Source organism: Oncorhynchus masou, chromosome 21 (assembly GCF_036934945.1).
Source record: "Oncorhynchus masou masou isolate Uvic2021 chromosome 21, UVic_Omas_1.1, whole genome shotgun sequence".
In the NCBI taxonomy this organism is placed as follows: Eukaryota; Metazoa; Chordata; class Actinopteri; order Salmoniformes; family Salmonidae; genus Oncorhynchus; species Oncorhynchus masou.
Window position 1 is genome coordinate 15,722,494 of NC_088232.1, and position 26,805 is coordinate 15,749,298.

General features: G+C 43.4%; 1 protein-coding gene across 2 annotated transcripts in view; it reads left to right on the forward strand.

The window, feature by feature from the left end:
- The window catches only part of adck1 (aarF domain containing kinase 1), a 185,169-nt gene that overhangs the window by 106,394 nt on the left and 51,970 nt on the right, over positions 1–26,805 (forward strand). For both annotated transcript variants that reach the window (XM_064927552.1, XM_064927551.1), the window contains exons 8-9: positions 17,833–17,982; positions 21,549–21,746. In XM_064927552.1, the coding sequence (XP_064783624.1) occupies positions 17,833–17,982; positions 21,549–21,746 (348 nt within the window). The remainder of the gene's footprint in view (positions 1–17,832; positions 17,983–21,548; positions 21,747–26,805) is intronic.

Sequence of the window (26,805 nt, forward strand, 5' to 3'; positions counted from 1 at the left end):
TAAAGAAATCTCTTTTTCATATAAAAGACTGGTCTCTGCAGATGGATTACATTTATTCTCGTTTGCCGCCTATTGTCGTGGCAGCGGCTCCGTGTCTGACAGAGTACTGTTTAACTCGGCTGCCGGCTGCATTCAGGCCTGGGCAGCACATATTGGCAGGGGTGCGATACCGATCATTACACCTAGGCACAATGGTGGAACACAAAAGCCATGGGAGTCTGTGGAGAGCTGGCTAATACTGGGGAGGCGTGGTTGGAATCATAGGAGACTGGTTTGATAAATACCGTACAGTCAGACGTGTGTGTGTGTGTGCGTGTCTGGGGGAGGGATGCACTTGGGAGGGTTTGTGCGTGCACTTTTGTAATCTGTTAACGTGTGTGTTGACCCCGCTGTCTGTTTGTGTTGATCGTTATGCATGCTTATACGCACCTGTGTGTGTGCGTGTGTGTCAGGGATGTGGCTTGTGTGGGCTTTTGACAGAATCAGCAGAGAGACACTAATGGTTTATTGATTGATAATAAAGTGTGCGTTATCACTGAGGTTTTTGGCTGGGAGATTGCCGCTCTGCTCTTATTGTTTTTCTGTTACTGTGTGATGTCTTCCTGATAGAAAGAAAGATAATTATTGTTTCCTATCTCTCTCTTGCTCTCTCTTTCTTCCATCTCTTTCTTTCCGTCTCTCTTTAGGTCGTTCTCTTCCTCTCCCCACTCTTTGTCTTTTTTAAATGTCTGGGAAAGAATGAGAGACAGAGGAAGAAAGAGACAGGAAAAAGAGGAGACGTGTACATGACTGCTGCCCTCTGCTCACCCAAGCCACGGCTGCCAGTCAGGGCTCTAGAGTGCAACCATTTTAATCGCATATGCGCGTAAATATTTTGCTGTGCGACCTGGAATTTTAACTTGAGAGCACCAGTGTGCCTAGAAAAATGTAAGGATTCAAGCTTTATTACCTAAAATATTGTGCACCTAAATTTATTTGGCGCACACGTGCTCCTTGTAAAAAAAAAAGTCAGCATAGAGCCCTGCCAGTATATTACATTGCAACATCATGTTCCGCTGTGGATGTGTTTCCGTGTGGGTGTGTTTCCGTGTGGGTGTGTTTCAGGGTGTGTTTCCGTGTGGGTGGGTGTGTTTCCGTGTGGGTGGGTGTGTTTCCGTGTGGATGTGTTTTAGGGTGTGTTTCCATGTGGGTGGGTGTGTTTCCGTGTGTGTGTGGACAGGGTTAAAGCTCCATTCCAGTTCACACATGCTGATTATTTGGCTGATGATCTGCTGATTAGTTTCATACATCTCTATTAAAATGAAACGTTTTGCTTACTCTTTATGTATCCAATCAATCACGCCTCAATGTGCCCTCGAAACATGGACACACACAAACACTTGCACTCACACACCCATATGCACACAGGATTTCAGATGTATATTTCAGTGCTGCACCTACAGCCTCAAAATAAGCCATTACTCTTCATAACAGTTAATTTCATGCCTTGCTTTACAGCAACAGAGAGGATGGGAGCGAGGGGGTGGGGGAAAGGGGGAGAAAAGAGAGAGGGAGAGACGAGTGAAAACAGGGTAAGAAATTGCAAGGAGGAGAGACACAGTAGAGCGAAAGAACAGAGAGAGGGAGCAGAGATGGTGACACCTTCACTTTTTCCACATTTTGTTATGTTACAGCCTTATTCTAATATGGATTACACTCTTTATTTCCCTCATCAATCTACACACAATTTCTCATAATGACAAATCAGGTTTTTCAATATCACATTTACATAAGTATTCAGACCCTTTACTCAGTACTTGGATGAAGCACCTTTGGCACCGATTACAGCCTCGAGTCTTCTTGGGTATGACGCTACAAGATTGGCACACCTGTATTGCACAGCTATTTTCACGTCTCGGGTACCTTACCCGTTTGTATACATGGCTAGCATAATAAATGATTATTATTTAACGTTCAAACGGCTCTCCTGTGACGTAGGTACGTGCGACATGCTCCTAGTTTCCTGAAACGAGTCACAATTTTATGTGGTTTGAAATACTATCAACTTTTAGGATGCTGATGAAGGTGGCACCTTGACAAGACGGTATCTTCATGCGCATTCTCGTTTTCTCAAGATGCAAGAAATGCTTAATTCTTCAGGAGTTAATATTGAGGCTGTGTGTGAGGTTATAGACCTTCTGTCAGAGTCCAGATTTCCGTTTCCATTTAACCCATCAGAAACAGTAGGCCGCAGATCCCTTGACGTGCCATAGGCCTCTTCTAAGTCCCCATCTTGTGACGGTCTAATTTGTATAGTGCCTAACACTGCCGGCACTGCTATCATCCTTTTTTTTTATCACTTCACCAAGTCTTTCCCAAACATGGGGCTACTTTTCTGGCCCTCCCGTCTCTTATTTTCAGCTCCGTTTCAAAGCTTTTCTCTTATTGAATTCAACTGAACTTTTTTTTTTTACTCTGAAGATTGACAATGACATTTTTCTTGCCCATTCCAAAAATTATGTGCGATAGGGGGGGTAGGCTATTTGGCACGTGCACAGTTAGACCTTAAAAGTTAGACTTACGCACAAGAATGATACATTTATGGATTTTTTTTAAAGGTATTGCTTCCCAATATTTCATGACCCTGAACCCGCCCGGGTTATGAGTCAACCCACGCATCTAGCATGCATATCTTAGTAGGCCAGAGGTATGGGCAAGTCAATGGGCGGACATAGCGGTAATGGATCAAGCTATAATTTCTCTCGGTGTAAGTCTGTCACACTAGTAATATTCCATCAGCTTTGGCCCCCAGGTGTTGTCTGTGGAGCCGTTACACACTCGTGCAGGCATGCACACACACATGCAGGCAAAGCGCACACACACGTATGCAGACACACACATTTTGTTATTCTATCATCATGGGCCCCTAAAAATGTATTTCTATTCAAAATCTTATTTACCCTAACACTTACCCTAACCCTAAATGAGGGAGAATTTTCCTTGTTTTACTATCCTTGTGGGGACTATAGGGGATTTTAGGTCCCTACATGGATAGAAGAACCCCGCCCTCCTGAGGGGTAAGGAGTGATTCTGCCTGCCTGCAAGCCTGCTGTGATGCTGTGCTCCATCTGGTAGACACTCAGACACGTTACTGTTGTTATTGATGCACTTATGAATACTGTTAGTCACACAGCTGTCAGTGATCCTGTGTGTGTGTGTGTGTGTGTGTGTGTGTGTGTGCACATATGCACGCATCTGGAGAGATACCCGTAACTCTGAAGTGATGCTCATTGACTCACACTTATCAGACTGTATCTTCCTCCAGCTCTTTATAGTTTGATCAATAAAAGCCAGATAGGGCAGGAGAGAGTATGATTGAGAGCATAGATTACACAAATATTATTTGACTGATCATCAACACACACATACAAAGAAGATAGACTCCCAGGCATGAATCATACTGATCACACACACCAGTGATGTTGTGTTCTAGGCATGAATCATACTGATCACACACACACACACCAGTGATGTTGTGTTCTAATGTGCCCCAGAGTGTGTGTAGGAGGCCCAGGGATACAGTCAGTGTGAAAGATCAGTATGATTAATGTCTCGAGGTCTGTATCATTTAATTCTCTCTCTCTCGTAGTGTGTAGACAGTGAGTGATGAGTGTGTATGGTGACTCTATGCCTGATGACACACTCATTATTACTATGACATAAACACTATTGCTGTCAGCCACACTCTCCAATGATATGAAGAAGAATAGGAGGGTCTGGAGTAGGGACTGGGCAAGAGGCTGGGTGCAGATGTAGGGGTTGGATCTAGAACCCATTGGTAAAGGGTTGGGGCGAGAACCCATGAGAGGTTGCAAAAGAGGACAGCAAGATAATGAGAAAGGAGAACTAGATGGGAGAAACGTTGTGAGAGAAAGTTTAGACAATTAAATTGCGAAACACCGAGAAGGAGATGGCGATAGAAGGAAAAAGAGGGATGGAAAACGAGAGAGTTGTGACGATGAGAGAGAGTACCCTGTTGAGGGTTCATCAGGCAGAGGCTAGCCAGGCTACGCTACATTATGCTAGCAACTCCGAGAGCCTGGCTGAGTGAGTGAGATGGAGAGGAGGACACTTAACTCTGTAAAATGCTGTTTCCCCAACTGTTAGTTGTATTAAAACCTACACAAGAGGAGGAGAGAGAACTGCTCATCTGTTCACTTTCCTCTGCATAGATCATTTTACAATAAACAGAAGTGTGTGCACAAATACACATAGTACACACAGATTATCCAAAACTCTGCATCATCAGCATTCTTAACAGCGTAATATATGTCTTGGATATATTCGCCAAACTTTTGTCTCCCAAATCATCTCTATGGTTGGATAAATGAAAAGGTAAATCTGTTTATCCATGCCGTGCACGTCGGGGTCGAGTCCAGAGAAAAGTCTATTTGGTCCATCATTAATCTTTTGATTACACACACGGTGGCGACTCGCGCGCCCCCCCCCCCACACACACACACACAGACCTACACAGATGCCAGGGCCAGTTAATAATTCTATCCATTCTCACCTGGCCGGACAGACTCATTTATTATGTCTAATAACGCTCACTATCAGCTAATGCCCGGGCCCGCCGCTACTGTGGCCCCGTACAGTGTGTGTTTGCGTGCATGGAGACAAAGATATACACTCTTTTTATGACGTCAGATAATTCTCTATCTATCCGGATTTAAAGTAAACTGTCTTTATGTGGGTTGCTTGCGAGGCAGTAGCCATCTGCAGTTTTCCAATTTTCAACCAAGTGCCGTGCAGAGTCTTTGTAATGATTTGATAGAAACAATGGTCTCCTCTTTCTAAATGACAAGCACAGTGCAGATGTTAAGACGGAATAAACTGGGGATTGTGTGTTTATAAACTGGGATTTGGAGAGAGAATATGACAATCCAGACTTGTAATCCCATGAGAGGAGTAGAGATTACAGACAACACAGATTAGGAGTGTCTGGAGGCACGACAACTTGCATCTGCTATATTGTTTCATCAGACACACTACACAGTCTTTGAGGAAACCGTGTCAGGCCATGGCTGTGTTTCTGACTGTGGGATGTCTTCTCAATTGACTATCTCTTTAAGCAGTATGTATTTTATTTTAAACTATGGTTATGTTAGCTCTGCGCTACAGACCTGTGCTACACTATGCCTGTGTTAGCGTTAGCATGGTCACTATGTTACAAAACTCAGCTAACCCAAACCATTGCCAGTGCCTTGACACACCATGTTAAGTGGATACATTGGCGTAGCTGTACTGTATGCCTGCTGGAGTGGTAAGTCATTGGTGCTTTGACAGCGTTAGATAACCAGCCTAGAGAAGAGGGTTGGCGTAAAGGTATGCTACTGAATTCTTCTATGAGAGCGCCTATGAGAGCCATTAAACCTAAATTACCCACGTCACAGCACTGTACCCATAACAATAGGCTCTGCCCCAAATGGCTGTGGTCAAAAGTAGTCCACTATATAGGGGATACACTGCCATTTGGGATGCAACCATAGTAATTCAATGAGTTGCAATGGAGGCACTTAATTTCTTTCAGCGTGTCGACTCGCAGTCTCGATGAGTCTCAGGGGTTTGTGTGTCAATGTGTCTGCATGCCATGCGCGCATGAGTACCAGTCATGACATCACAATGCCCCATGTCAACTTGATCACCATTCCAGAGGTACAATTACATATGATTCATATGTGAAAGCTGAGCTCTGCATGTGGTTTGCCTGTGGATGTATACTGGGTCTTAGCTATTCAAACATTATTCATATTTAACGTCCTGGAACGCAGCCATCAGCTGGAAGCCTTACACGAAACCCAAACCGGCTGCGCACGTGCGCCATCGAGCATAAATGTATTTTGTACCCCCACACCAAACGCGATCACGACATGCAGGTTAAAATATCAAACCAACTCTGAACCAATTATATTAATTTGGGGACAGGTCGAAAAGCAATAAACATTTATGGCAATTTAGCTAGCTAGCTTGCTAGCTAATTTGTCCTATTTAGCTAGCTTTCTGTTGCTAGCTAATTAGTCCTGGGATATAAACATTGAGTTGTTATTTTACCTGAAATGCACAAGGTCCTCTACTCCACCAATTAATCCACACATAAAACGGTCAACCAAATTATTTCTAGTCATCTCTCCTCCTTCCAGGCTTTTTCTTCTCTTGACTTTATATTGCGATTGGCAACAACCATAAATTAGGTGCATTACCCACACTGACCTCGTTCGTCTTTCAGTCACCCACGTGGGTATAACCAATGAGGAGATGGCACGTGGGTACCTGCTTCTATAAACCAATAAGGAGATGGGAGAAGCAGGACTTGCAGCGCGGTCTGCCCTTGGCAACGCAGACGCTCTTTGGCGCGTGCACAATTATTGAATAACGCATGCGACGCGAGCGGTGTAGTCAGCCTGTCACCTGACGGCTTCCCTCATGAGAAGAAGGGAGTGTGGCGCAGTGAGGTTCATCCACTTAATGTCCATGCCCTCACCTACACCACAAGCCATGTAATCAGCCGGGAACGCGCCCACTTGCTTGAACATGCACAGCTGAATTCAATAGGCTCATTAAGGGTTTGGCTGGCTACTCAATCAGGCACCTCACTTATTAGCTGCTGGTTTCCCCTCACTGAGAGAGCAAGTCGGAAGTTTACATACACTTAGGTTGGAGTCATTAAAACTCGTTTTTCAACCACTGCACACATTTCTTGTTAACAAACTATAGTTTTGGCAAGTCGGTTAGGACATATACTTTGTGCATGACACAAGTAATTTTTCCAACAATTGTTTACAGACAGATTATTTCACTTATGATTCACTGTATCACAATTCCAGTGGGTCAGAAGTTTACATACACTAAGTTGACAGCTTGGAAAATTCCAGAAAATGATGTCATCGCTTTAGAAGCTTCTGATAGGCTAATTTACATAATTTGAGTCAATTGGAGGTGTACCTGTGGATGTATTTCAAGGCCTAACTTCGAACTCAGTGCCTCTTTGCTTGACATCATGGGAAAATCAAAAGAAATCAGGCAAGACCTCAGAAAAAAAATGGTATACCTCTACAAGTCTGGTTCATCCTTGGGAGCAATTTCCAAATGCCTGAAGGTACCACGCTCATCTGTACAAAAAATAGTACGCAAGTGTAAACACCATGGGACCACACAGCCGTTATACTGCTCAGGAAAGAGACGTTTTCTGTCTCCTAGAGATGAACATACATTGGTGCCAAAAGTGCATATCAATCCCAGAACAACAGCAAAAGACCTTGTGAAGATGCTGGAGGAAACAGGTTCAAAAGTATCTATATCCACAGTAAAACAAGTCCCATATTGACATAACCTGAAAGGCCGCTCAGCAAGAAAGCCACTGCTCCAAAACTGCCATAAAAAAATCCAGACTACGGTTTGCAATGTCCTCTGTTCTGATGAAACAATAATGGAACTGTTGGGCCATAATGACCATCGTTATGTTTGGAGGCAAAAGGAGGCTTGCAAGCCGAAGAATACCATCCCAACCATGAAGCACGGGGGTGGCAGCATCATGTTGTGGGAGTGCTTTGCTGCCGGAGGGACTGGTGCAATTCACAAATAGATGTCTTCATGAGGAAGGGAAATGTGTATGTGTATATATTGAAACAGCATTTTAAGACATCAGTCTGGAGTCTGGAAGTTAAAGCTTGGTCGCAAATGAACAATGACCCCAAGCATACTACCAAAGCTGTGGCAAAATGGCTTAAGGACAACAAAGTCAAGGTACTGGAGTGGCCATCACATAGCCCTGACCTCAATCCCATAGAAGATTTGTGGGCAGAACTGAAAAAGCATGTGTGAGCAAGGAGGCCTACAAACCTGACTCAGTTACACCAGCTCAGGAGAAATGGGCCAAAATTCCCACAACTTATTGTGGGAAGGTTATGGAAGGCCACCCAAAATGTTTGACCCAAGTTAAACAATTGAAAGGCAATGCTACCAAATACTAATTCAGTGTATGTAAACTTCTGACCCACTGGAAATGTGATGAAAGAAACAAAAGCAGAAATAAATCAGTCTCTACTATTATTCTGACATTTCACATTCTTAAAATAAAGTTGTGATCCTAACTGACCTATTTGAACTTGTAACCTTTGGAATCAGAGGCAGATGCTTACACCCATCCGCCATCCCCGTCCGTAACGCTTTAGCAAAATCAAAACCTACTTGAAGGTAACAGCACTCATTGTTGCCCCTAGAGGCCGGTTTCCATGTGATCTCCTGACGTCCTCATACATGGATGGACGTCAAATACTGACTTGTATCACGGGTGACCTGGCTGCTTCATCAAGCATTCATATCCCAGGAGTGGGTGGAATGTCCTATATAGAGGAGTGCTCAGTGTCATCACTTCCTGTAACCTGAAACAGGATGGGGATGTCACTGATTACTGCCCCTATATACAGAACCTTCCACCCCCACCTGGGATATGAATGTGTGTGGCGTTTTCCTTTTTATTTTTCATGAGTTCACCTCTAATACCAGCACCTCCAAAAAAGTACCTTGATGTGCGTATGTTCTTCAGCTTTGGTATAGGGGAACTCATGCATGCAGACATACTGAAGCACAAACCTGCACGCGTACACACAAAGACACAGGTACACACAAGCCTTCGAGTGGACACGCTGAAAGAAATTAAGTGACTCTATTACAACTAGAGATGGGCACGGTTATTTGAATATTCCAACAGACGTTAGTATTTGATAACATGCAAGAGATTTCATTTAAAAATGAACACAAAAATAGATCTTAGTGAAAAGGCTTTGTAATTAAAAATAAATATATCTGTGACATTTCTACATTCAAGGATAGAATAACAAGCAGAGTCTCTCACACGGTCACACACACAGTACCTGTGCTCTCACACGGTCACACACGCTGCTTCACGCTGCTTATTGTTGCGGAAACTGACCCACTATGCTATTTACTTTCTATATCTACGTTGTATCGCTAAGTCACACATAACCCCCTAGAGTCAATGTCTGCGCCCCGTGGAAATCTAATTAGCATAATAAAAAAATCCTCCTAAAATCTGTCAATTAATTATTATTTTTCTATGTGTCTCAAATCACCGCATATGCCGATGTCCTGCTTCCGCAGCTGCGGTGACAGAGCTAGAGGTCTTTCTCAGTATCTCAGATATAAGACACCGACACTTCAGAACAAACTTCACTTCCTTGATGTTTTTTGGGGGGGGACTATCTGTTGTTCCATGTAGTGAATCTGTTATTCAATGCTTTTGTATGAGCTGATTGCAGGAAAGCTCCCCCAAAATAGTATTATGCTGACAACAAGTAGTAACGTATTATGCATGCTGACTTTAAGTGACACGCTTTCCAATTTTGTTTTTAGAAACAGGACAAGAAAAGACCATTTGATTTAGCCTTTCATTAGCTTAGAGTCTTCTGATCCACGTCGCACCATCAGAAACACGTCAGTTTGCTGCCAAAGAACATGTAAAGTGTAAATAGTTTGAGTCAAGCATGCCATTTATTGATTTGCCATTAGTAGTGCTAGAAACATGCTAAACGCCTTGATGACTAGCATCTAATAGACTGTGTTAACATTTGCTATGGGATTTTCCCCAGCATGCTACAGTGTGTCAGTCTTAAAGAAGGACATGATTGCGATTTTACACTGCTAATTCTCCCTCTGGGTTCCCTCCTACTGACTTAGTTAGCCTCATAGCATATTTCAGCCACTTGAGTTACTGTGGGGGGGGGGGGGGGGGGCAGGGGCGAGAAAAGGTGGGTTGGTTCTATCCTTGTGGAGACCTAAAATCCCCCAAATTCCCCACAAGGATAGTAAAACAAGGAAAATGGTCCACGATGGGAAAATTTCCTACGTCCCCATGATGACAAATGCTATTTTAAGCGTAGAGGTTAGGTTTAGGAATAGGGTTACATTTAGGTCCCCACGAAGATAGAAAAACATTACGTGTATGTCTATTTCTTGGGTCTACTGTGATATGAGATTTGGATTATCTTTGTGTGTGTGAGAGAGCCTTCCCTCTCTCTCCCCAATGAGAAATAGAGTTCTAATTAATGGCCATTAGTAGATGCCTATTCCTTATCAGCTCTTTTGTTTGCGGTCTGTGTCCTTATTAACTTGTGTGTGTGTGTGTGTGTGTGAGATTAATTATATGCAGGGCTCTCCAGACAGGTTGAATGGTGTATCAGAGGGACCCTAGCAGCGTGATGTCTTGTACAGCACAGACGTACACACAGGGGCCACTGTTTAACTCTGTGTGTTTGAGTGCGTGTCTGAACCTGTCCTGTGTCTGTAGTGTTTCAGCTTTCTGCAGGACGACAGCTGTGTGTGTGTCTGTTTCTTGGGTCTGCTGTGATATGACCCACAGTCTGTATCTCTGTGTGTGTGTGAGAGCGATTGAGAGACTCACTGACGTCCTTCCCCCAGTCTTTCTCTCCTGTGATGTTACTATTTTTAGACTGATGATAAAAAGAGCTGTCCTGGGGGATCCCTGAGAAAGAATCCCCCTTTTTTTCTCTCTTTCAGCCCCCTCTGAGAAAGAACAGAGATACCTGGGGTTGTGTCGTGCTGCTTAGTCAATATGGTGTAATATGGTGCCAAACACTTCAACTATGACAGACAAAATGAGAAGAAAAAAAATCCAGAAAATCACATTGTATGATTTTTAATGAATTTGTTTGCAAATTATGGTGGAAAATAAGTATTTGGTCAATAACAAAAGTTTATCTCAATACTTTGTTATATAACCTTTGTTGGCAATGAGAGGTCATTGACCAAATACTTATTTTCCATCATTTGCAAATTAATTAATTAAAAATCCTACAATGTGATTTTCTGGAGAAAAAAATAATCTCATTTTGTCTGTCATAGTTGAAGTGTACCTATGATGAAAATTGCATGCCTCTTTCATCTTATTAAGTGGGAGAACTTGCACAATTGATGGCTGACTAAATACTTTTTTGCCCCACTGTATATCTCATTTAAAAAACAAGTACCATTTTAAGATTAATTTATTGAAACTTTAATGATTATATTAGATCGTGGAACACAGTCTTCAAAAGGTAGTAACATCAGCAGTGGCTCTTGCTTGTGGAAGCCTATGGCTGTGCAATGGCAAAGCCTTGTTTGGTCAATTTAACAGACAAGATGCTCTTATTTCCCAAGACCTTATCACAGTCAAGACACCTATTTTATACTGAAGAACATGTAATAGAACAGAATAAAATAAAACGAGCGATCATTTGACAGTGCTCTTCTTTTTATTTTTTTTTACTTGGCAAGTCAGTTAAGAACAAATTCTTATTTTCAATGACGGCCTAGGAACAGTGGGTTAACTGCCTGTTCAGGGGCAGAACGACAGATTTTGTACCTTGTCAGCTCGGGGGTTTGAACTTGCAACCTTCCTGTTACTAGTCCAACGCTCTAACCACTAGGCTCTTTCAGCTCTACAAGTTGAAAGACACATTTTTCAGGGTTACAAACCTAAATCTATCTATCTTTTTGATATACAGATGTTCAATTTAGTTTATGCCTGTTTTTTGTTGTTGTTCTAAATTGATTAACAATTCTTCATTGAACACTGCATGGTGATGAAATACAGTGCATTCGGAAAGTATTCAAACCCCTTGACTTTTTCCACATTTTGTTACTTAACACCCTAATTTTAAAATTGATTGAACTTTTTTTGCTCATCAATCTACACACAATCCCCATAATGACAAAGCAAAAACAGGTTTTTAGACATTTTTGCAGATGTATAAAATATGTAATAAATCAAATCAGATGTTAATGCGAGTGTAGCGAAATGCTTGTGCTTCTAGTTCCGACAATGCAGTAATAACCAACAAGTAATCTAACTAACAATTCCAAAACTAATTTCTTATACACAGTGTAAGGGGATAAAGAATATGTACATAAAGATATGAATGAGTGATGGTGCAGAGCAGCATAGGCAAGATACAGTAGACGGTATCGAATACAGTATATACATATGAGATGAGTATGTAAACAAAGTGGCATAGTTAAAGTGGCTAGTGATACATGTATTACATAAGGATGCAGTAGATGATAGAGTACAGTATATACCTATACATATGAGATGAATGATGTAGGGTATGTAAACATTATATTAGGTAGCATTGTTTAAAGTGGCTAGTGATATATTTTACATTTCCCATCAATTCCCATTATTAAAGTGGCTGGAGTTGAGTCAGTGTGTTGGCAGCAGCCACTCAATGTTAGTGGTTGCTGTTTAACAGTCTGATGGCCTTGAGATAGAAGCTGTTTTTCAGTCCCTCGGTCCCAGCTTTGATGCACCTGTACTGACCTCGCCTTCTGGATGATAGCGGGGTGAACAGGCAGTGGCTCGGGTGGGTGTTGTCCTTGATGATCTTTATGGCCTTCCTGTAACTTCGGGTGGTGTAGGTGTCCTGGAGGGCAGGTAGTAAGCCCGCCAGGATGCTCTCGGTTGTGCATCTGTAGAAGTTTGTGAGTGCTTTTGGTGACCAGCCGAATTTCTTCAGCCTCCTGAGGTCACTTCTTCACGATGCTGTCTGTGTGGGTGGACCAATTCAGTTTGTCTGTGATGTGTATGCCGAGGAAATTAAAACTTACTACCCTCTCCACTACTGTTCCATCGATGTGGATAGGGGGGTGTTCCCTCTGCTGTTTCCTGAAGTCCACAATCATCTCCTTAGTTTTGTTGACGTTGAGTGTGAGGTTATTGTCCTGACACCACACTCCGAGGGCCCTCACCTCCTCCCTGTAGGCCGTCTCGTTGTTGTTGGTAATCAAGCCTACCACTGTTGTGTCGTCCGCAAAGTTGATGATTGAGTTGGAGGCGTGCGTGGCCGCGTAGTCGTGGGTGAACAGGGAGTACAGGAGAGGGCTCAGAACGCACCCTTGTGGGGCCCCAGTGGATCAGCGGGGTGGAGATGTTGTTGCCTACCCTCACCACCTGGGGGCGGCCCGTCAGGAAGTCCAGTACCAAGTTGCACAGGGCGGGGTCGAGACCCAGGGTCTCGAGCTTGATGACGAGCTTGGCGGGTACTATGGTGTTAAATGCCGAGCTGTAGTCGATGAACAGCATTCTCACATAGGTATTCCTCTTGTCCAGATGGGTTAGGGCAGTGTGCAGTGTGGTTGAGATTGCGTCGTCTGTGGACCTATTTGGGCGGTAAGCAAATTGGAGTGGGTCTAGGGTGTTAGGTAGGGTGGAGGTGATATGGTTCTTGACTAGTCTCTCAAAGCACTTCATGATGACGGAAGTGAGTGCTACGGGGCGGTAGTTGTTTAGCTCAGTTACCTTAGCTTTCTTGGGAACAGGAACAATGGTGGCCCTCTTGAAGTATGTGGGAACAACAGACTGGTATAGCGATTGATTGAATATGTCCGTAAACACACCAGCCAGCTGGTCTGCGCATGCTCTGAGGACGCGGCTGTGGATGCCGTCTGGGCCTGCAGCCTTGCGAGGGTTAACACGTTTAAATGTTTTACTCACCTCGGCTGCAGTGAAGGAGAGGCCGCATGTTTTCGTTGCAGGCTGTGTCAGTGGCACTGTATTGTCCTCAAAGCGGGCAAAAAAGTTATTTAGTCTGCCTGGGAACAAGAATAACTTATTTACGTAAGTTTTCAGACCCTTTGCTATGATACTTGAAATTGAGCTCAACTGCATCCTGATTCTGATCATCCTTGAGATATTTCCTCAACTTGATTGGAGTCCACCTGTGATACCTTCAATTGATTGGACATGATTTGGAAAGGCACACATCTGTCTATATAAGGTCACACAGTTGACAGTGCATGTCAGAGCCAAAACCAAGCCATGAGGTCGAGGAAATTGTCAATAGAGCTCAGAGACAGCATTGTGTTGAGGCACAGATCTGGGGAAAGGTACCAAAAATGGCTGCAGCAATGACGGTCCCCAAGAACACAGTGGCCTCCATCATTCTTAAATGGAAGAAGTTTGGAACCACCAAGAGCCGCCCATCCAAACTGAGCAATCGGGGGAGAAGGGCCTTGGTTACTCTGACAGAGCTCCTGAGTTCCTCTGTGGAGCAGCACTCCACCGATCAGGCCTTTATGTTAGAATGGCCAGATGGAAGCCACTTTGGGACAAGTCTCTAATGTTCATTTAGTGGCCTGGCCAGAGGCCAGAGTTGAACCCGATCTAACGTCTCTGGAGAGACCTGAAAACAGCTGTGCAGCGAGGCTCCGATCAAACCTGACAAAGCTTGAGAGGATCTGCAGAGATCGCTGTCTAAGGTTCTTCAACAAATTTCTAAATAATGGTCTGAATACTTTTCAAAATGTGATATGATGGGGGGTTTTTGCAAACGTTTCTAACCCTGTTTTTGCTTTGTCATTATTGGGTATTGTGTGTAAATATTATTATTTATTTTTTTATGCTTCTGAATCAATTTTAGAATAAGGCTTTAATGTAAATAAATTATGCACTGTATGGCCAGGACATCTGTTTGTGAGCAGGCCTAAGCTTAATGATTCTGATCAAACAAATATTTTTGCATATTTTCAGTGTGGAACCGGTCTATGTTTAGAGGGGTAATAACCTAGGCCAACCAATTCTAAATGCCACTATCAGTTGACAAAGTAGGGTCGTCACTGACGTTAGTTACCACAGCCACAGTCATAAACCCTGCCTGTTTCTACAATTGTGTTTCTTAAAATCTGATTTTGAACCTAATCCTTAACCCACTGTTCCCCGGGCATCGAAGACATGGATGTCGATTAAGGCAGCCCCCCCCCGCACCTCTCTGATTCAGAGGGGTTGGTTTAAATGCGGAAGACATATTTCAGTTCAAGGCATTCAGTTGTACAGCTGACTAGGTATTCCCCCTTTCCCTAACCTTAAGTCCACAAACACACACAGTCCCTGAAGCTGAGAGGAGCAGGGATAACACTGTGCTGACAGGGATGCCCTTATCTCTCTTTCGTATTCTGCCCAATGACATGACACTTGTCAGCTCACAGACACCTCATATTCTCTCTCTCCCACTCTGGCATGATGGGAAAATAAGTGTTTTACAGAGAGGGAGAGAGGGCAAGTAAGGTGAACAGAGGGGACTCTTGGCACTGCTCTGTAAACTAATTTTGTGCTCCGTGGACATGCCCTTTAATCAATTACAAATATTGGTAGATGCTGCTGCCTCTCCTCTCTCCCTCCCCCTCTTTCTTTAATGAGTAGGGGCATGTGTACCAAAACGTTGGTGCTTTTTTGATACGATAACATGACAAACGGTCCGTTATTTCAATTTGATCAGTTCTTCTATCGAATGTGTCACACATTTTGGAAATCCACTAATGGAAAGGCGTTCCCAGTGGGCATTCGTTTAGATTTTTGCCAGACCTTGAAAGTGGTCTCCTGATGTGGTATCAAATGTTATTTGTCACTTGCTTTGTAAACAGGTGTCGACTGACAGCGAAATGCGTACTCCTTTTTCAACCATGCAGAGTTAAAGAGAGTGACACAAGGAATAAATACACAGTGAATAACAATAACAATAACATATTGTAGCAGGCTTAAGGGTGTGGGGTTTCCACGTCACCAAGTTCAATAACAAAACATGCACCAGTAGCACAAATATGATGCAAGTGAGAAGTTTATTAGCGATTTTCGTACACCAATTACTTCAGTCCACAAGCTGTTCTCGTTGTCCGTTCCGTTCTCCAGCGGTAATCCTAAAACAGCCAATCCGACAATCCAGGTCACAAAGGATAATCTCACAGATATTGTTCTCTCTTCTACCACTCTTCATAAATCAAGTTTTTCTCTCCATTCTCTGCCCCTTTTTGCAGGCCGCTTCCTCTTATCCTCCACTGCTCCCTGGCTTAATGATCCACAGGCTTGGGCAGGAAGTCCATATAAGGCTCGGGGGTGGAGCCAGCGGGCTGCAAGATATCTCCCCTCAATAACCACTCCCCTCAATAACCAGTCCCTTCACCTCTCCCTGCCGTCTGCCACCATATGTAGAGGGAGTACCAGGAATTGGGCATGGACTCGACAAGGTGTCAAGTGTTCCACATGGACGCTGGCCAATGTTGACTCCAATGCTTCCCAAAGTTGCCAAGTAGACTGGATGTCCTTTGGGTGGTGAACAATTCTTGATACACACGGGTGAAACTATTGAGTGTGAAAAACCCAGCAGCTTGACACAAACCTGTGCGCCTGGCACCTACTACCATGGCCAGTTCAAAGGCACTAAATCTTTTGTCTTGTCCATTCACCCTCTGAATGGCGCACATACAAAATCCATATCTCATATCTCAATTGTTTCTCTCCTTCTCTAACCTGTCTCCTCCTTCATCTACGTTGATTTGAAGTGGATTTAACAAGTGACATCAATAAGGGATCATAGCTTTCACCTGGATTCACCTGATCAGTCTCTGTCATGGAACGAGCAGCTGTTCCATATAGTGTATAAGCATTGTTGTGGGCTTAATTTCAGATGGTGTTTTTTTTGTCAGGTTTTCACTCTCAAATCGCACTTTTGAAATAGAAAAACAACACAAATTATCGTGATATTTAACTTGGTATTGAAGTCAAATTCTGGTAGGTGCAGCAGATAGCCTAGCAGTTAGAATCCCGGGTCTGATGGGAGAAATCTGTCGAAGTGAGCTGGCAACAGGAGGGTTGCAGGTGTCAAATGCCAATGTCTGCCGTTGTTCCCATCAAATCAATCAAGCCCATTTATTTTCTAAAGCCCATTTTACAACAACAGTTGTTACAAAGTGCTATACAGATACCCAGCCTGAAACGTCGAAGAGCAAGCAATGCAGATGTAGAAGCACAGTGGCTAGGAAAGGGAGAGAGAGAACACAGATGTCTGCGTGAGGATGATGGTAATGCACTCCGTATGAGCTGCATCCTAAAGATGTGTCATTATTCACAATACACACAAACAAAAACTGGTCAGGAAATGCCCAGGCTGCGTGAGGCCTTGTGGGGGTTCTGACATTAGTCGACTTAGCCCAGCCCAAAGACGAAGACCACTTCATGGGGTTCCTATGGCTGGGTAAAGTGGGTGAAGGATTTTGAAATTGTGTACTTTTTTATGTTTAACATACACACACAAACACCCTCTCATCTGCCTTCTCTCCAATAATAAAGCTTTTGACAACGTAACTACACACTGAGTCAGAGTTGGAAGTGATTGTTTCTTTTCTTGTTGAATGTTTTGTCTGGTGATTTTCGATTGACACACACTGTGCCCTGCTTCTCCTCTGTGAGACTGTCACACACACATCACGACGCAGTGACTCAACATGCTGTGATTCATCTGCGCATCAAACACACACGCGCGCGGCCCCCTGGACTGATTGTCTCAAACAGACACCTGTGTGTGGGTGCATATTTGGCTATGTATTTGGTTGTAGGACAAACTGTGCAGCTTCATTGTAAAAGTGACATTGCTGCAGTCTGCTGTGTCCTCCCTGCTTTTTCAAGATTGCATTGCTGTGTGTAGATCCATATCACAACTGAACCAAAAACGAATGGAATGATTGTGTAGGATTTATAAACCTGTCTGGCTTTGTATATTCTGTTCTCTCCTTGTATACTATAGAACTGTTAAGATGCTGAGTACAAATAAAGTGAAATGCCCAATTTATACCAGCCCAGCATACATATACAGATAGTCTGTGTGAGTGTGTTTTAGATCATGCTGATGATTTTAGGTTAGCTATACTGTATTGTAGAATGGAAGCACACACACAAGCACCCCATCTCTTGCACCACACTTATCTCTCCCTCCCTCTCTCCAGATTTCTCAGAACTTGGGGAAGATGTACAGTGAGATGATATTTGTGCATGGCTTCGTCCACTGTGACCCCCACCCAGGCAATGTGTTGGTGAGGAGGTGTCCCAACACCAAGAAGACTGAGATTGTCTTACTGGACCATGGCCTGTATCAGGTAAGATGGGAGGGGGGGGGGTGTTCGGGTGTATATTTTGTAACAGGATCAGGCCCTCTATCAGATGAGGCATTTGAGGTTCTAGCCAGGCCGATGGAGGAACCTGGTAAAGCAGCATTAATCACACATTACACCTAATTTTTACCCGACACCCTGGGTCATCAGTATAGACATACACACGCAAGTAGAGAGTAGCACAGTCATGAACGTGCTCACACACACTGACCAGTGGAGGCTCCTCAGAGGAGGGAGGGGAGGACCATCCTCAGTGAATTTCATCAAATTAAAGTAGTGAAACAAAAGTTATCCTTAGATAAAACTATACTAATTTATATTCACGTCACGAAATCATTCATCAAAACACACTGTTTTACAATGAAGGTGTACAGTAGTCTCAACAATACTCTCTGGGATAGCACCATGGTGTAGCCAGAGGACAGATATTTTCCATTCTCCTCTGGGTACATTGAAGTCAATGTAAAACCTAGGAGGCTCATTGTTCTCACCCCCTTCCATATACTTGCACAGTAATTATGACAACTTCTGGAGGATGTCCTCCAACCAGTCAGAGCTCTTGCAGGATGAACTGACATGTTGTCCACCCAATCAAAGGATCAGATAATTAATCCAGCATTGAGAGCATAAGCTACAGCTATCTAGCATTGCAGTGCATAAAATGTGGTGAGTAGTTACAGTTTTGAACAAATGAAATTCTTCAAAAATGGAGGAGAGCAAATGGAGCGAGCTAGTTTAGCCTGCTTAAACAGGGAGGGATATTATGTTTGCTAGCTGGCTATGGCTAACAAATCAAACTGTCACATGTGCCAAATACAACATGTGTAGACCTTACCGTGAAATGCATACTTACAAGGCCTTAACCAACAGTGCAGGTTACCTTCACTTTCTTGGGCACCGGGACTATGGTGGTCTGCTTGCAACATAATTGGTATTACAAACTCCATCAGGGAGAGGTTGAAAATGTCAGTGAAGACACTTGCCAGTTGGTCGGTGCATGCTTTGATTACACGTGCTGGTAATCCGTCTGCTTTGTGAATGTTGACCTATTTTAAAGATCTTGCTCACATCAGTTACCAAGAGCATCATCACACAGTCATCCAGAACAGCTGGTGCTCTCATGCATGCTTCAGTGTTGCTTGCCTTGAAGCGAGCATAAAAGGCATTAAGCTCATCTGGTAGGCGTGCGTCGCTTGGCAGCTCGCATCTGGGTTTCCCTTTCTAGTCCGTAATAGTTTTCAAGCCCTGCCACAGCCGATGAGCGTCAGTGCCAGTGTAGTAGGATTTAATCTTAATCCTGTAATGACGCTTTGCATGTTTGATGGTTCGTCTGAGGGCAGAGCGGGATTTCTTTTCAGCTTCCGGATTAGTGTCCCGCTCCTTGAAAGCGGTAGCTCTAGCCTTTAGCTCGATTTCGGATGTTGCCTGTAATCCATGGCTTCTGGTTGGGATATGTACGTACGGTCACTGGGGACGAAGTCGTCAATACACTTATTGATGAAGCCGATGACTGAGGTGGTATTCTCCTCAATGCCTTACCTCCTTGCTTCATTTGCACATACTGTATACAAATTGTTCTATTGTGTTATTGACTGTACATTTGTTTATGCCATGTGTAATATTGTGTTTTGTCGCACTGCTTTGCTTTATTTTGGCAAGGTCGCAGTTGTAAATGAGAACTTGTTCTCAACTGGCCTACCTGGTTAAATAAAGGTGAAATAAATAAAATCCCGGAACATATTCCAGTCTGTTTTAATGTCCCGTTGGTAGGATAATCTTAATCATAGGTCCTCTGTTTTATTTTCCAATGATTGCACGTTGGCTAACATTGGAAGTCTTCCAAGTCTAGGTAAGCGTTTGGTTTGATTAATTTATTGCCACCAGGGCCCTAGTAGCTATGCTGACTATAACGTGAGCTAATATGGTAACAATGATGTAGGCTGTGTGTAGCAGTTAGCGGTTATGCAATGGAGGTTTGGCTTGGAAAGGTTTTTTTCGACCGGGTCAGACAGCTGTTATCTTGTGCAATGTAGTACGAAGGGAAAAGGTGAGAGGATGAGAGCACGTAGATGTGAGAAGGAATTATGTAATGACCATAGTGATCATTTTTATGTGGCTGCCATGAGTTAATTGTGTTTTCGGGATAGGGATGTATTCATTCCGCTGATTCTGTTGAAAAACGTTTCTTAAACAGACGCAAACGAGGATGAATGTACCTGAATTTGTCTAATAGAAACTCTTGTTTGCAACTGTTGTACTAAAGATTACACACTAGGTCAGCTAGGTGCTGGCAAGAGTGTGCAAGGCGGCATTGAATGTGTCACTGTCTCACACCTTGATTACGCACATTTGTCTATCGACCTGTGCATCTATGTTGTACATTTCTATTCGTACGCTAGGTTGTAGCAACTTCATGATGGTTATGGGGAAAATTTGAGTATCATGTGGTAAGTAGCCTAAACCTTTCGACATTGAGCTGGATGAATGGAATATGAATGACAGTCATCCTATATGTTGTAATAGAAATAAGGCCGTGCTCACAAAAAAAACAAAAAAAAACATCCTCCCTCATCTTAAACGGCACCAACCGGCACTGACATACATTCACGCTAGAGCAGACTGAAAGCTTTTCAATAAACTGCAAAGATGTGCTTCACCATCAGACAAATCCAGCAGCATGTTTGACAGTCACACACATATACACACACACACATACACACACACACACACACAGGTGCGCCATGCATACAAATCCCTGGGCCTCTGTCAGCCCAGGATGGTAGATGTAGTGGTTGTAAGTGCAATCATAAAGATCATTTGGTGATGAATTATGCTCCTCTGATGCTGGCTTATGAAAGGATGAACAAGAAAGAGAGCGTGAGAGTGAAATAGAAAGAGAACCCACTCTCCTCCCCTCTTCCTTCCTTTGACCATAATGGAACCAATTTAGCAGTAATGAGTTGAGATCTGAGCCTGGCTTTGGACAGAATGTTAATTCTCCGCTTGTGTGTTATTTCTATTGGGGGCAATTTTTCCATGTTACACGCTGCTTTCATGTTAATGGTGTGTGTGTGTGTGTGTGTTTGTTTGTTTGTTAATCGTGTGGTAGTCTCAAAGTGCTGCTGTGCTTCATTGGTATGCTAATGAGCAAGTGTTCCTTTGATGGGGATTGGCTGAGCTTTTTACTCTGTAAATACAGCGAGGAGGAGAGCTTGGTTAATGCATCAGGACGCTCTTGTCGTGCACTTGTACACACATGCACGTACACACACATACTCACACATTATCACTTATTTATATATATATATATACATACATACACACACACACACACACACGAATAGAGTAATAGCCGCCTTAATGCATCAGAATGATTGTGTCTTTCACTCTCTTGCTCGCTCGCACGCACACAGACACACACTCAGTCATGAATACTTTTCATTTCACAGGTACTGTTTTTAGAGTTGAATTTTAAGTCTCACTGTTTTAGACTCAGTGAGAACTGGACTACTGGTGCATTTTTAAGCCCCTGTACTTTCTTTTCCCTCCAGATCCTGCTGCCAGACTTCCGGCTAAGCTATTGTCGTCTGTGGCAGTCCCTGATTAAGGGGGACCTGAATGGGATCGAGAGGTACAGCCGACGCCTGGGTGCGGGGGACCTCTACCCCCTCTTCGCCTGTGTCCTCACTGCACGCTCCTGGACCTCTGTCAATGCTGGCATCGGCAACACCCCCGTCACACACTCTGAGGTACCCATTCTCACTCGCGCTCACACACACACACACACACACGAGGTGGTGTAGACACACACACAGTCCGACGCTCTGTACACACGCACATGCTGGCATACACACTCGTCACACAGAGGTAAACGCATACGCATTTTTTTTGTGTATGTGTTTCTGTGTGCGTTCATGCATGCATATGTGTGGGGCCGGGACCAAGCAGGAGTGTGTCTATGGGTGGTAGAGTGCCATCTGTGGAGTGATGGGGACTGTGTTATGCAACACAGGGACGGGTAACACACTAGTATGTACTGCCAGAATAGTACATGCATAATAATTATGATAGCGAAGCTATTTGCTATAATACTGTTTATCAGAACACAACAAACTAGAAGCTCTTAGCCCGGCAGATACCCAACATGTACAATCGCAACCTCCAAGGAGAGCACATTTATGACACCACATTGTGTTCTGTTTTGACTCGCTCGCTTGCTCTCTCACACACACCCTCCATCCCCTCTTCCAGTTAGACTACAAGGGGATGTTTGCCAGTAGTCTGCTCTGGTGTAATTAAGTGTAATTATAAAGTCAGGTTGGCAACATACAGCTCTGACACGGGCAGAAAGGGAGCCGCCGGCTCATTAGCATAAGAAAGAGGCGATAAGGACATTGCATTGGAGCCACACGATAATAGGCCCTGTGAGAGGGAGTGGGAGAGATGGAGGGAGAGATGGGGAGAGGGGAGGAAGAGACCATTTGATGGTGGATTTTCAGTACGCACATTACAGGGCCTACTGTCTGAAAACGGCATTACTTTTTACAGTTTCAAAACAAGCCCACATTGTGGCTTGTGCCGCCAACTCAACTCAGATATTTCCCTTGAATCAACACATTTACATTACATTTAAGTCATTTAGCAGACGCTCTTATCCAGAGCGACTTACAAATTGGTGAATTCACCTTCTGACATCCAGTGGAACAGCCACTTTACAATAGTGCATCTAAATCATTTAAGGGGGGTGAGAAGGATTACTAGGGGTGGGGGGTGTGTTAATTACTATTACAGGGCTACAGACTAACATGTTCCCTTGTTGTCACTGGTGCCACTTACTTTTTCATATGGCGACACCAAATAGTAATCTTAAGAAGTAATTCATAAGTATAATAAACACACTACTGAGGTATTCAAGAATTAAGTTGTTTTATCTAACACGTCCAAGCAGGAATACACAATTCAAGATATGTTGATGTGCAACCTAATCCAGTGATTGTCATGAGTTTTGGGTTGTCAATTAGACGATATAGTTGCTATATTTTACTGTCAAAATAGGACTCCAGCTTTTTTATTTTGAAAAGACATGAATTGCGTACATCTTTATGTGCACTAACTAGTATCATAGGCTAATTAATTTGGGGTTCAACAGCTGAGGAAGTGAAAACTCAAAGCACATTAACTGGATCGCTAACTCTGACTATAATACTCACTTCTAGTGTCCATGTATTCATCCAACAGTAAATGTAAAGACCTTAAAAAAAGTTGGAGTTGTAAGCTACTACCCATGAGACATATAGACCTCCATATCTCAAAGCTATATGAAATATGTTGGTTGTAAAATAGTTGCTCTTGAGCTGAATATTGAGTGTTGAGAAAAGAAATATACTTTGACAGGAATGAAGGGGCGACTTTTCCAAAGCTTTGTTTTTCCCTGAATTGCATTTTGAAATGTTATACGATCAGACAATTTTTCTCTCGATAGGATGGATTGGGGGGGGCGAGAGAGTGGCGGGAGAGAGAGAGTGGCTCGCTCATCACAGCAGCAGGCCCCAGCAAGGGCACAGGGCAGGGCAGACACTTTCATTACAGGAATCAAGAGGATAATGCACTTTACTGTTCGACTAAATCATGGTTTTAGCCGGCCAAAAAATAGGACGTTTTGAGTGAGGTGACAATGTAGAATGTGCTCTACCTTTATAGGCACCCTTTCCGTTTTTTACGATCCATGACCTTGGCTGTCTAACTGATGACAGCGTTGGAGCAGGTGTCTGCTGATGCCACGTTTTTGTGTGAGCTCAGAATACCGGGCCGGCCCATCTTGGTTGGGAGGGCCTGCCATTGTCCTCTGATCAGCCAAAGGCTCATTAAAGATTAGTATAACAAAGAAATTGTGCAAAACATTTTTTTTTAAATCTTAACAGGCCTCTGGCCACGTCACCTTTTTCAATGTTTTATATTTATGTAAAAAAAATAACATTTTGCTTGTGCAAATTGTGACAAGCCCACCCAACAAAACAATTGTCCAGCCCGTCTGGCATTTGCCAGAATTGTCAGATGGCCAAACCGCCTCTGGTTAAGTTGTCTACATTCTAAATGGGGCCAGAACACTACCACTGTCTGTGTTGTCAGTGTTAAAGATCAGTGATGATTTGTGTGGGTAGGAGGAGTTTGAGTGGCAGTTGACTAGAGTGTTGTTTCAAATACAGTTAGAGGTCACTCTATCTCTCACCTCTCTCTATCCTGTCTGTCTCTGTCCTGTCTGTCTGGTGCTCTCATTACCATACTGATGAATTCATGCTGTTCACATCAATCTGCAAATGTGCCTTTTGTCTTTAAATTAATACATTTAAGAGGGTGTCTGTTAGCTTTGGGTCACAGTTGGTTTTAGCATCAACTTTGTTTAGCTTTTCGAAACCGTATCAGCAAAATATTTAGCCAACAATGTTCTATTATTTTACTGAAAAGCCTTTTTACATTAGCAGATTAATCTGCTAATCCTTGTATGTTGACAGAGAGGCATGGGGAAAGTTGGTATATGTTGGCTTCCTTTTAAAGATGGTTGACATGACGAGTGAACTTATAAAATACAATCTTAGTGTTAGGCTTTCATAGGGCAATTCGGAGAAACCGATCGTAATGTTGGCGTGCATAGAAAAGAGTCGTGCGTGCATTCAGGTGCGCGCTCCACAATAGACAACCGTTGGCTCATTCTGTACAGAGCAACCCGGGGTATGACGCCATGTCATCTTGTAACTCCACATCAAACATGGTGATCCTAAACGTTGACACGTGTTTTACGATATGGAAATGTGACACGTGACACGTTTGGACTCACAGGAGTTTGGCTTGTATGACATCAAAGTTGTATTTATTATAACCCGCAGCATCTCATCTTTCAAAATACATTGAGTCCTTTTAATTTACAGCACTTCCCTCACTCAAGACATCAACAAATGTGCAAAAGTTGCCTAATTAAGAAGGAGGGATTGGGGCAACTTCTTGTCGGGTCTCTTGCAGCTTTAAAGCTAATATCCTGTAATTCTACACGTTTTGCCAAGAGGCAGAGAGAACTTTATAGTTTTAAAGCTTACATTACAGTGCATAAGAAGTATTGAGTTGTAAAATGGATGACAGTTGGAGAAACTTTACTGTGGATACCAATATCCATGTGAGCCTCCCACACCCATGTTGCCCAGGTTTAAGAACATATATTCTAGATGAATAATATCACATTGTATAATTATTATTTTTTATTTTTTTCACCTTTATTTAACCAGGTAGGCTAGTTGAGAACAAGTTCTCATTTGCAACTGCGACCTGGCCAAGATAAAGCATAGCAGTGTGAACAGACAACGGAGTTACACATGGAGTAAACAATTAACAAGTTAATAACACAGTAGGGAAAAAGTCTATATACATTGTGTGCAAAAGGCATGAGGAGGTAGGCGAATAATTACAATTTTGCAGATTAACACTGGAGTGATAAGTGATCAGATGGTCATGTACAGGTAGAGATATAGGTGTGCAAAAGAGCAGAAAAGTAAATAAATATAAACTGGTAAAATTGGGTGGGCTATTTACCGATAGACTATGTACAGCTGCAGCGATCGGTTAGCTGCTCAGATAGCAGATGTTTGAAGTTGGTGAGGGAGATTTTTTTTAAATTCGTTCCAGTCACAGGCAGCAGAGAACTGGAACGAAAGGCGGCCAAATGAGGTGTTGGCTTTAGGGATGATCAGTGAGATACACCTGCTGGAGCGCGTGCTACGGGTGGGTGTTGCCATCATGACCAGTGAACTGAGATAAGGCGGAGCTTTACCTAGCATGGACTTGTAGATGACCTGGAACCAGTGGGTCTGGCGACGAATATGTAGCGAGGGCCAGCCGACTAGAGCATACAGGTCGCAGTGGTGGGTGGTATAAGGTGCTTTAGTAACAAAACGGATGGCGCTGTGATAAACTGCATCCAGTTTGCTGAGTACAGTATTGGAAGCTATTTTGTAGATGACATCGCCGAAGTCGAGGATCGGTAGGATAGTCAATTTTACTAGGGTAAGTTTGGCGGCGTGAGTGAAGGAGGCTTTGTTGCGGGATCGAAACTTTGTGCAACCGACTCTAGATTTGATTTTAGATTGGAAATGTTTGATATGAGTCTGGAAGGAGAGTTTACAGTCTAGCCAGACACCTAGGTACTTATAGATGTCCACATATTCTAGGTCGGAACCATCCCGGGTGGTGATGCTAGTCGGGCGTGCGGTTGCATGCAGCGAACGGTTGAAAAGCATGCATTTGGTTTTACTAGCGGTTAAGAGCAGTTGGAGGTTAGGTAGCACAGTGTCCAAGGATGGGCCGGAAGTATACAGAATGGTGTCGTCTGCTTAGAGGTGGATCAGGGAATCGCCCGCAGCAAGAGCAACATCATTGATATATACAGAGAAAAGAGTCGGCCCGAGAATTGAACCCTGTGGCACCCCCATAGAGACTGCCAGAGGACCGGACAGCATGCCCTCCGATTTGACACACTGAACTCTGTCTCAAAGTAGTTGGTGAACCAGGCATTAGAAAAACCAGGCATTAGAAAAACCGAGGCTACTGAGTCTGCCGATAAGAATATGGTGATTGAAAGAGTCGAAAGCCTTGGCCAGGTCGATGAAGACTGCTGCACAGTACTGTCTTTTATCGATGGCGCTTATGATATAATTTAGTACCTTGAGCATAGCTGAGGTGCACCCGTGACCGGCTCGGAAACCAGATTGCACAGCGGAGAAGGCACGGTGGGATTCGAGATGGTCAGTGACCTGTTTGTTG